The 11,709-nt window shown below is 37.4% G+C and overlaps 2 protein-coding genes and 1 long non-coding RNA gene across 3 annotated transcripts; 2 read left to right on the top strand and 1 right to left on the bottom strand.

Annotated features, from left to right (window-relative positions):
* Positions 1-271: 271 nt before the first annotated feature.
* On the bottom strand, positions 272-1,177 carry LOC133030569 (uncharacterized). Its single transcript, XM_061103357.1, has one exon. The coding sequence runs from the start codon at positions 1,175-1,177 to the stop codon at positions 272-274; it is 906 nt and encodes a 301-aa protein (XP_060959340.1).
* Positions 1,178-6,346: 5,169 nt separating this feature from the next.
* On the top strand, positions 6,347-7,747 carry LOC133030070 (uncharacterized). Its single transcript, XR_009683967.1, has 2 exons — positions 6,347-6,476; positions 7,513-7,747. It is a non-coding gene; the product is annotated as an uncharacterized LOC133030070 (long non-coding RNA).
* An 868-nt stretch (positions 7,748-8,615) lies between these two features.
* On the top strand, positions 8,616-11,280 carry LOC133030568 (uncharacterized). The gene is made up of 4 exons (XM_061103356.1): positions 8,616-8,820; positions 8,898-8,991; positions 9,141-9,300; positions 10,861-11,280. The coding sequence occupies exons 1-4, from the start codon at positions 8,616-8,618 to the stop codon at positions 11,278-11,280; spliced, it is 879 nt and encodes a 292-aa protein (XP_060959339.1).
* Positions 11,281-11,709: the final 429 nt, after the last annotated feature.

Raw genomic sequence — 11,709 nt, 5'->3', positions numbered from 1 at the left:
CAATCCCCATTTTAACCAATCTGTCTTTTGTCTTAAGCCTCTGTTGGATGGCTAACCAGCTCACAAAACTGTGTTTTGGGGTATTGAGTCTCCCCCAAATTCGGTTACTCCAATGCATTTTAGTTGGGACTGGATGGAACAGTTTGTACCCTTGAGATACTGTGTATTTGCCTTGTGTCTTACTGCCATTCAAAACAGCTTTGAATTGCTCCTTTAGCCTCACTATGCAGGTGAAATACCAGCTAGCTTGAGTTGGAACCGCATAGCTCCATCAGTCCTCATTGTGTAAATACACACTATTTATCCATCTCAAACACAAGCTATCCTCCTTATTAGCCAAAGCCCATAAATACTTCCCCATTGCAGCTTTATTCCAAGCTAAAACCTCTTTAAAGCCAATGCCCCATGCCGATTTTGAATGGCAAAGAGACTCCCAAGACACAGGTCCTAGCCCTTGGTACATGGCACGACCTTTCCAAAGATAGTTCCTGCATATAGCCTCTATTCCATGGATCTCTTTCTTTGGTAGAATAATGATTTGACTCCAATATGAGTGTATGATCAAAAGCACAAAATTAACAAGTATTTCTCTCCCTGCAAATGATAAGTTTTTGGAGCTCCATACCTTTATTCTTGATGTCATTTTATCCACTAGGATGGCACATTCCTTCCCTGAAATTCTTTTAGAGCAGATGGGGATTCCTAGATAGGTGAAAGGCAAGTGTTGAACTAAAAAGCCATATGCTTTTACAATCTGGTTTAGCTTTGTTCTGGACATGTTACTGTTGTAGATAACTGATTTGGAGGGATTTTGTTGTAGGCCTGAAGTTATTGAGAATAGCTTGCGGCCATGTAGCATGTATAGAATACTTTTGAGATCTCCATTGCAGAAGAGAAGCACATCACCTGTAAAAGCAAGATGATTCAATATAATTCCAGCACATTTGTGATGGAATTTAAAGTCTTGTTTCTGTCCCACTTTCCCAATAATTCTTGAGAGATATTCCATGCCTAGAACAAAAGGTAAAGGAGACATGGGATCTCCTTGTCTTAGCCCTCTCCTTGCTTCAAAGAACCCATGTAATGTCCCATTAAACATGAGGGAGAATTTAGGAGTTCGTACACAATTCATCACCAGGGAGATGAAAGACTGAGGAAACTGAAATTCTTGAAGCATTTATTCTATAAAATCCCACTCAATAGTGTCATAGGCATTGTGTAGATCCAACTTGACAATACAGGTAGCCTTGTTTGATTTCCTACTATAATACCTAATTAGATGTTGGCATATCATAATGTTATGCCCAATAAACCTTCCTTTAATAAAGCCTCCCTAGTTTTGGGAAACTAAATCAGGAAGAATCACTTTAAGCCTAGAGCACAATAGCTTGGTTGCAATTTTGTACACAACATTACAACAAGCTATTGGTCTAAAGTCTTCAATAGTGTTTGGACATGTCATTTTAGGCACTATAGTAAGAACTGTAGAATTTATCTCTTTAAGTATTCTACCTGTTTCCAAGAAGGATGTAACAGCTTGAAAAACTTCCTCTCAAATCACCTCCCAATTATCTTGGAAGAAAAAGCTTGAGTAAGCATCAGGGCCAGGTGATTTGTTTCCAGGAATTCCAAACACAGCTTCTTCACCTCCTCCCTAGTGCACTTCTTTGTGAGCATTTATGCTTGGCTTTGAGAGAGAGTAAGGCCTCTGCCTACAATTCTGCTTGATACTTTCTTCCTTCCTTCTAGTTTAGTTCCCAACAAAGCTTTATAGTAAGATATAAAAGCATCTGTAATTTTTTGAGGCTTATGAACTCTTGCTCCATCCTATTGTTCTATTGAAAAAATTTGATTTTGTCGGATTCTTTGCTTGATATTTGCATGGAATAAGGCTGTATTTGAGTCTCCATTCTGTATCCAGGCACACTTAGATTTCTGCTGCAAAAATAGGGAATAATTTCTCTGCACTTTGACATACCGATCCCTCACTTCCTGTTCAATACTTATCAAACCATTATTTAGAGGATCCTTCTATAGTTGCTCTTAAATACTTTCCAATTCTAGCCGTGTTTTTAAAGTAGCAACCTTTAGATCAGAAAAACCCTTCTAATTTATATCTTTAAACACCTGCTTCAAAGCTTTGAGCCTACTGACCAATGTGTACATTTTGGAGCCATGCTTTGGTTTTGTCCAAATTTCTTGAAGTTTAGAGTCAAACTCAGGATGATTTTTCCACATTCTGAAGTATTTAAATGGCTTCTTATCACCTTGCCATTGTGGATACAAAGTTAGGACAGCCGGTATATGATCAAAGAGGCCTTCATTTAGGAAACTAGAAATGGTAAAGAATTTTACAGTCATAATCTTTAACCAGTTCTAACCATCATCGCTGCCTCATATTCAAATCGAGTGAAAAAGTATTTGGGGCTTTTATTATCTATGTAGACTTTGCACTTCTTGCCATACAGGCAATGGCACCAAACTTTCAAGGTAAATACCATTGCTGCTAACTTAATATCGTGTTTGGGATACCACTGTTCATAATTCTTCAGCTGCCTAGATGCATAGGCAATAACCTTATTGGACTGCATCAAAATGTAGCCTAACCCTTGTTTTGAGGCGTCACAATAAATCACAAATTTCTCATCACTGATCAACAAAGTCAATACCGGTGCAGTAATCAATCTCTGGTCCAACTCCTGGAAGTTACTTTCACACTTTTCAGTCCAAACAAACTTACAGGTGTTTCGGGTTAATTCCGTTATGGGTGTAGAAATCTTGGCAAATCCTACTAACCCAGGGAAGCATCTAACTTCAATAGCAGATTTAGGTTGTGGCCAATCCTGAACTACTTCAATCTTCATTAGATCCACTAAAATTCCATCTTTATTCACAACATGCCCTAAGAAACTTACTTGGAGCAACCAGATTTCACATTTCTTAAAGTTAGCATAAAGTTCATGTTCCCAAAGATGTTGTAACACCATCTGAAGATGTCTCTCGTGCAATTCCTCAGAATTAGAGTAGATCAAAATGTCATTGATGAAAATAATCATGAAGTCATCCAGAAAGGCTTTGAACACTCAGTTCGTTAGGTCCATAAATGTCGCTGGAGCATGGTCAATTCAAAGAATATCACAAGGAATTCATAGTGCCCATACTGGGTACAAAAAGTTGTCTTGGGAATATCCTCCTCCCAAATCCTCAACTGGTAATAACCAGATTAAAGATCGATCTTAGAGAAGATGGTCTTTCCCTATATTTGATCAAACAGATCATTTATCCTTGCCAAAGGATACTTGTTCTTCACTATCAATTTATTCAACTCCTGATAGTCAATACACATCCTTAGTGTTCTGTCCTTCTTCTTTACGAACAAAACTGGTACATCCCAAGTTGAAATACTCGGCCTAGTAAACTACAAATCAAACATGCCCTACAACTAAATCTTCAGTTCTTTTAATTATGTCGATGCCATCTGATACAGGACCTTGGAAATAGGCTTTGCCCTCGGTATCAATTTAATCTTGAAATCAATCTCCCGCTTTGGCAGCAACCCAAGTAACTCTTTTGGAAAAAGATCCAAAAATTCTCGTACCACTGGGATGTGTTCAGGTCCTATTGGTAGCTTTCTAGTGGTATCCACCACACTGGCTAAATAGCTGATACATCCATCCCACAATAAATCTCTTTTCTTGAGCATCGAGATCATTGGAATTTAGGATCCTTGAACCCTTCCTACAAACACAAATGGGTCCTCACTCTCGGGTTCAAATATTACCATCTTTCTTTTATAATCAATGGTTGCATTATATGTTGCTAGCTAGTTCATTCCCAATATTACATCAAAATCTTCTAAGTCTAATTCAATTAGATTAACCGATAGTTCTCTACCTTCCACATACATTAGAAGGGACATAACCTACCTGCTATAGATAACAAACTCCCTAGTAGACATAAAGTACCAAAACCATCTAGTAGAACACCATTAGGCTTATTTAAGCAACCAATCACTTTACTCGACACATAGGAATGCTAACACCAAAATCAAATAAAACTGACAACATAATACCATCGATAGAAATTTGACCTATCACGGTAGAAGGACCAGCATTGACCTCTACTTGGGTCAAAGAAAATACCCAAGCAAAAACTAAAGCATCCTCTTTCTTTTGTTCTGGTCTTAGTAACTGCAGACATTTTCTCTTTAGATGGCCTACTACCCCACACTGTAAGTAGGCTCAAGCTTGACATTCACCCTAATGGCGTCTCTTGCACCCTGGGCACTCAGAATAGTTTCTCCAATTCTCATTTCCACCTTAGCAAAAACCCTGATTACCTTGAAATTTCTTATTAGGACCCTAACTGACATTGGTAGACGATCTCCACGAATATCTTCTCATATTACTCCTTTTTGGGTCTGATCTTCTGCACCCTCATAGTAAGGGCTAACTCAACCACCTCAACATAAGTTCGAACAAACCCTGATTGTTTAGCAGCTACAATCACATCACGAGTAATATGTTCTTCCCCTGAATAAACTTGGCCTTTCTAGCAGCCTTAGTGGCCACTTCGTCAGAGGCAAACTTTTCAACCAGTTAAACTTGGTGGCATACTCTGTCACCATCATACTACCCTGAGTCAGTCGTATGAACTCTTTTGCGTTAGCAGCAAGGATAGATTCATTATATTACTTTTCATACAACAAGGTCCGTAATGTATCAAAGCTAATGTTATTCTAAACATGACCCTGTGATACAGTTTTCCACCAAATGCAAGCATCCTCTTGCAACATGAATATAGCACACCCAACCGAATCGTTACCTTTGACTCACATAAAGTTAAAGAGAGACGTTATCATGCACATCCATTGTTCAGCCTTAAGTGGGTCAGCACCACCCTCGAACACTGGCCGATTCTACTTTTTGAACTGTTCATATAATGGCTCCAAATGATTTCCCACATCTTGTGGCACAACCAGAGGCGCTAGAGGAATAGGGTTAGGAGGAGGTCGAACTTGCTCCTCTCTCAACTCTCTGATCTGATCTCCTTGCTGTCGGATGGTGACTTGCATCACAGCATACATTTGTTCCCAGTTGTATGGTGGTAGGGGATTTGCATCCTCACCTCCATCCTCGAGCCTAGAAAGCTCGCAGTTAATCCTACCAGATCGCCTCAGGTGCATAATCTAATAGACATGTGACCATAACTTTCCAACATTTAGAACTCCCAAACAAATACCAGTGCTAATAAGTATTTCAAAACTTACATATACATAAGATAATTATTTATAAACCTATCATGCTCTTCTAATAGCTCATGCATCTCAAATAAACAAATATTCTAAGTAATTAACAAATAATCAAATAATCAATTAACACTTACTATACCATAAGTCGAATGAGTCTTCAAGCCAATGTACGTATCCAAGCAATCTTCACAATAATTAAACCTTGGTCGCTCTGATACCATGCTGTAACACCCTAACCCGTAAGGCGCCATCAGTGTGCTTTAAAAATTAGTTTATAATAATAAACTAATCGCTTAAGAAAAAATGAATTAATTAAAACTTTAGAAAATTCCTTAAAGTATAGCTTAAATTCTTTCTCAAAATATTATTGGATTCAAGGATTCCCTTGGTTACAATTTTTTTACTAAAATACCACTATACTAGTTTGTTACAAAATATTGTTATACACTCAAAATATTACTAAAGATAGATCCTGACAATTGAGCACAGAGGATGGTGAGGCTAATCTGTACATTCGCTGGGAAACCTCTAACTCAAGATTGATCCACTTTCCCTTTTCCCTTATATGCACCACAAATGTAATGACCACATGATTAAAATATAGATTAGTAAGGCAATTAGCACTAATTATTTTTATTTTATGATTTTATATGGATATATATGTTGTGGGCCCATTTTTAGAAGATGGGCATTAGAGTTAAAAAATTTCAATTCTAATAATTTTATTAAACTCTAAGTGTATTATTTTTGCTATGTGTGAAATTTGTGATTTTAATGACTTTTGCTCGGTAACGATAAAAAATGCGATGGATGTCCATTAGAGTCACATGGGTGAGTTTAGAACCTTTAGTTAGGGGAACAATTATATGTTAGATTTTGTATATTGGGATTAGGCAGGGTTTGGATATTGGACTATTTTACCCCTAAGCCATTTTGTTATTTAAGCACTTAAGTACGGTTAATTTTGACTTTTTATTTTAGTGATAAGTGGATTGTTACACTAAGCCTACAACTGGCCATAGGATAAGCCTAATGTTGATATTCATTCATCAAAAATTAATTAAGTAATTTAACCTAGTATAAGACAAAAATCAAAAACATTTCTAGCTCTTTCTCTCTTTCTTTCCTACGGCTGAAGCAACCAGGGAAGAATCAAAGATGTTGGTTCATCCAATCTCAGTTGATTAATAAAATTTTAAGGGGAATTGGAAGCTAGAAACTAGAGGTAAGCTTCATCAATTTTTTTTTTAGATTTGGTTACATTTGAACATGCATAATTGAAATTTAGGTTCCATTTGAGTTAGACTTTGTTTTAGTTTGATTTCTGGGTATAGTTAAGTTGATTGAGATTATTTTTAGCAAGTTTTGCTGGTTTGGTGAAAAGCTGAGCAAGTTTGAAAACTCAAGCTTAGCTCAATAATGGTGGTTTGAGTTTCTGTGTATGTTTGCTTCTATTATTGCTTGGACATAGTTTATTGGTGTTATTTCAGGTATTCTAGAAAGTTTGGTTAAATTTGGGAGAAATTTGAATGAGATTTGAAGTTTTTAGGGTTTTCTACAAAGAACCGGTTAACTATTTCTACAGGCAAAGCCCTAGGAACCAATTCGCTGTTTGGAAATTCATTACCGGTTTGGCCAATTTTTAGAGCCTCAGTTTTAATGTTTCCTCGATATTTAGGTTATTGTCATGCTATTTATTGATAGAAAAACTTTTAGTTTTGAATTTACTGCCTCGAAAAGGTTTTTGTAAGTTGTTTACCCGTTTATGTGATTGTGACATACAGTCTCCATTCAACGCATGATTTTTCATTCAAGTTGACTAACACACTTGGATTTAGAAATGAGGTAAGACTAGCATAGAATATGTATATGTATGTATCTAAATTTCATGTTGTGTTATATGATTTGTATGCTACTAAGAGTAGTACAATAGTGGTAATGAGTGCATTAGTACAACATATCATGTTCAAAGGGTACGATCCATTGTTACCAACACTAGTATGATTAAGTACGTAGTGCATATGATACAATACTCAATTGTACTCAGGGTACGGTTCAACCCTACCAGCACTAGTACGAGACGAGTACTTAAAGCATGTGGTACAGAGATCGTACTTTTTATTAAGAACGTTCTTGATCATCTGCTTAGCCTTGTGGATAGGTGTATGGGCGCCTAAATACAAGTCGGTAACATATTTATTATATGTTATATGCTTTTCTTACTGAGTTTGTTGACTCACAAATATTATTTTCATGTGTAGGTAAAAGAAAGGCTAAGGATGAATAACAGTGAGTCCAGAGCTCAGGGATGATTATACATGTCAAGATGGTGCGACCTGGAGAGTTTGGTCACGAGACAATTTGGACTTCATTTTGTAATAGTTTTGCGGCATGTTTGTAAAGTTTATTTTGAAAATGAATATAAGTTTTAAAAGCAAAATTCTAACTTTTTTATGGATATATATATTTATAAAAGATTAAATTTGTCACAATATTCGATAAAACCCTTTGATTAGCAAAGGTGTGCACTATAATTGGAAAGTCAATGTAGCATGCCTAAGCATTAGGGCGTTACAATTATGGTATCAGAGCCGCCAGATTGTTCACCAAAGATTGTCAAGACATGTACAATCATCGTCAGAGATAAGCTTGACTCATGGTTCAGTAAGCCTTTACTTGTTTAGTAAATTCTGTGATTAGAAAAGTATCATAGGAAGCACGTTAGTAATATGTTTAAATGTGTTGCCTAAAATCCATGAATGTAGTAATAAAATTTTATTTAATCGTTGTCTTACCTACCTACTTATGGGTTTCCAGGCTAAGTCCTATAATATGGACGCCCAACAAAACACAACGAGTCAAGGTAATATGGTCGAGATTGGAGGCGATCGGGGAGGTCAAAATCCTCTAAATCCCCATGGACACGGTAGAGGTCGTAGAAGGTTTCAAAGGATGGTCCAGAAAATCCTCCACAAGCTCCTAGGGATTGAGAGCAAAGGTTTGTTAAAATACAAGCCTGAATTAACCAGCATGATGAATAATTCAGAGGCTGAGACAGCAGGGTCCTCCTGCAGTGCCTCCACAGTAATTGCCGACCACTTTGGTTCCAGTGGTGCGAGTAGAACAACCTACTGATAGAAAATGTATGGAGCTTTTGTATAAGAGGTTTCATAAACAAGCACCTCTAGCTTTTCTGGGAGGTCCAAATGTTTGGAAGGTCGAGCAGTGGCTGACAGTAATTGAGAGAATTCTTAATTTTATGGGTGTCACTGGGACTGATCGGGTGACATATGCCACGTTTCAGCTCTAGGAGGATGCTCTCGTGTGGTGGGAATTGGTGTCCCTCACCCGAAACGTCACTACAATGACTTGGGAAAAGTTTCGAGATCTGTTTAATGTTAAATATTACAATGAGGCAGTCCACAGTACTAAGAGGAAAGAATTTACTGATTTGGTCCAAGGTGAGAATATGTTAGTAATGAAATATACAACAAACTTCGATCGATTAGCCAAGTTGGCTTTGAGAATAGTGCCTATAGACTTTGACAAGAAGGAAAAATACTTGGCAGGTTTGAATGCCAAGATTAGGCATGATCTAGTGATTACTACAAATGATACAACAACCTATGTTGTGATGGTTGAGAAGGCTCTTCGAGTCGAGGGTGTAGTGGAATTTCTTCAAGAGCCCTAAGGGACTCTAAGAGTTTACGAGACCACCACCCTTCCTACTTCTGGCTATGGTAGAGATGGTGGTGATACCAACATATATTGAAAGAGGAATACTTTCTTGACATTAGGTGGTTCGAAGGTTCTATGGGAACCAAGGTAGAGGTGGTCACCAACCTTATTCTTATTTTGAGTGTCCCTATTGTAAGAAACATCATCCCAGGAAATGTAATCAGAAGACATGTTTCCAATGTGGCTTGGTTGGACACTTCAAGAAAGACTCTCCTCAAATAAAGAAAGAAGAACCGAAACAAAAGGCAAAACCCATCACAGCTCGGATGTTTTCCATCACACAAGAAGATGTTGCAGCCAATCCTTCTATGGTAATAGGTTAACTTCCTGTCAATGAATCCTATTATATTTTACTGTTTGACTCTGGAGCTACACAATCATTTGTAGCGTTAACAGTAGTTAATGAATTGGGTAGGCCTAATGATGTTATTGAGATAGGGTTTGGAACCCTACTACCTAGCGGAGAATTGGTTAGTGGATTAGATCTATGCCAATTATAATTGAGAATAGGGAGTTAAGTGTTGACTTAGTGGAGTTGGAATCAACTGAGTTCGATATTATACTTAGGATGAACTTTCTATCCAAGTATTCAACTAGCATTGATTGCAAACGAAAGATGGTAACTTTTTAGCCAAAGGGTGAGGAACCATTTATTTATGTCGAGACTGTTTAGGGTTCTCGGATTCCAATCATTTCAGTGTTGAAAGCTAAAGATTTACTGCACATTTGATGTGTAGGATTTTTAGCAGTTGTGATTGACTCCAGTAGACCTAAAATATTTGGGCCTGAGTATGTCAGAGTTTTAAAAGAGTTCTTGGATGTATTTCCCAAATAGTTATTAGGATTACTGCCACAATGAGAAATAGATTTCATCATTGACTTGGCACCTAGGGATGAGCCTGTTCCAAAGGCACCGTATCGAATGGCCCTCGCAGAACTCAAGGAACTAAAAATACAACTTCAGGGGATGTTGGATCTAGGGTTTACTTGACCCAGTGTGTCACCCTAGGAGCTTGGGTTTTGTTTGTGAAAAATAAAGATGAATCCCTTTGGATGTGTATTGATTACTGAAAATAGAACCAGTTGACGATTAAAAATAAATATCCATTGTCCAGAATTGACGACATGTTCGATCAGATTCAAGGTAAGGCTATTTTCTCCGAGATCAATTTATGTTCGGTTTATCATCAGTTAAAATTTTAGGAGTAAAATATACCGAAGATTGCATCCAAATAAGATACGACCATTATGGGTTCTTGGTGATGTCATTTGGATTGACAAATGCTCCAGCGGCTTTTATGGATCTCATGAACAAGTTGTTTAAGGATTTCCTTGATAATTGTGTTATATTATTTATCAATGAAATCCTTGTATACTCTCAGACTAAAGCAGAGCATGAACAACATCTCAAAATGGTTTTACAGTGGCTTGGGTATCATAAATTGTTTGTAAAGTTCAAAAAGTGCGAGTTCTGATTATCACAAGTGTCCTTCCTAGGGCATATTGTCGAAAAGGACAAAATTTTTATTGATTCGAGAAAAATTAAGCCAGTTAAGAATTGGCCAAGGCCAAGGACAACTACTGAAGTCTGAAGTTTTCTCAGATTGGCAGGGTATTACCAGCATTTTGTAGAAGGATTTTCTAAGATTTCAATGACACTAACAGAATTTACTAAGAACAACTAACGGTTTGTATGGTCTGACAAGTGTGAAATAAGCTTCCGAGAGTTGAAGTAGCGATTGATCATGACACCAGTGTTAGCTTTACCATCAGGTCATGAAATGTTCGTAGTGCATTGTGATACATCCAGAAAGGGTCTGGGGTGCGTTCTGATGCAAGCTAAAAAGTTCATTGCTTATTTTTCTTGACAGTTGAAGGAGTATGAGCAATGTTACCTGACACATGATTTAGAACTTGATGTCGTTGTGTTTTCCCTAAAGAAATGGTTATATTGCCTGTATGGGGAGAAGTGTGAGATCTATATAGACCATAAGAGCCTCAAGTACTTCTTCACTCAGAAAGATTTGAATATGAGGCAGAGGCGGTGGTTAGAGCCAGTCAAGGATTATGACTATGAGATTTTATATCATCCCGAGAAAGCCAATGTAGTGGAAGCTGTTTTGAGAAGAAAATGTCCCAGGCAGGTTTTTGGTACCATAAAGATCTCACCTCAGTTGGCTTTAGATATGGTTAGGACCGGTATTGAGTTCGTGGTTGGGAAACTACATAATTTGACACTTCAGTCATACTTATTAGAAAGAATCAGAGAGGCACAATTAGAAGACTCTTAGTTAGTTAAAATTTGACAGGAGGTATTAGATAGTCGGGCTAAGGATTTCTCAATCTGAACAGTGGAATGTTAGTTTACAAAGCTAGAGTTTGTATTCCAAGCAGTGATGAGCTCAGAAAAGAAATACTTGATGAGGCTCATACTACACCTTATTCATTGCACCTGGGTACTACCAAAATGTACCAAGATTTGAAACCCTATTATTAGTGGTGCAGAATGAAGAGAGATGTAGTGGAATACATGTCCAAGTGTTTAACATGTCAGCAAATCAAGGCAAAACATCAGAAACCAGCATGGTTATGGCAACCATTAGCACTTCCTGAATGGAAGGGGAAGATATTATGATGGACTTCGTGGCTAGTTTTCCCAGAATCATAGGAATGTATGATTCAGTATTGGTCATAGTGGACTATTTAACGAAGTTGTTATA

The sequence above is a fragment of the Cannabis sativa genome, chromosome 8, assembly GCF_029168945.1.
Source record: "Cannabis sativa cultivar Pink pepper isolate KNU-18-1 chromosome 8, ASM2916894v1, whole genome shotgun sequence".
NCBI classification, from domain to species: Eukaryota; Viridiplantae; Streptophyta; class Magnoliopsida; order Rosales; family Cannabaceae; genus Cannabis; species Cannabis sativa.
Note: the sequence above shows the minus strand (reverse complement) of the source record. Positions and strands in the feature narration are given on the sequence as shown.

Coding starts and splice junctions, on each gene's coding strand:
- LOC133030568 (XM_061103356.1), top strand. CDS start 8,616: ATGACTTGGGAAAAGTTTCGAGATCTGTTTAATGTTAAATATTACAAT. Junction 8,992..9,140: donor CCTTCCTACTTCTGGCTATG/GTAGAGATGGTG, acceptor ACATCATCCCAG/GAAATGTAATCAGAAGACAT. Junction 9,301..10,860: donor TTGCAGCCAATCCTTCTATG/GTAATAGGTTAA, acceptor TTTTCTTGACAG/TTGAAGGAGTATGAGCAATG.
- LOC133030569 (XM_061103357.1), bottom strand. CDS start 1,177: ATGCTTCAAGAATTTCAGTTTCCTCAGTCTTTCATCTCCCTGGTGATG.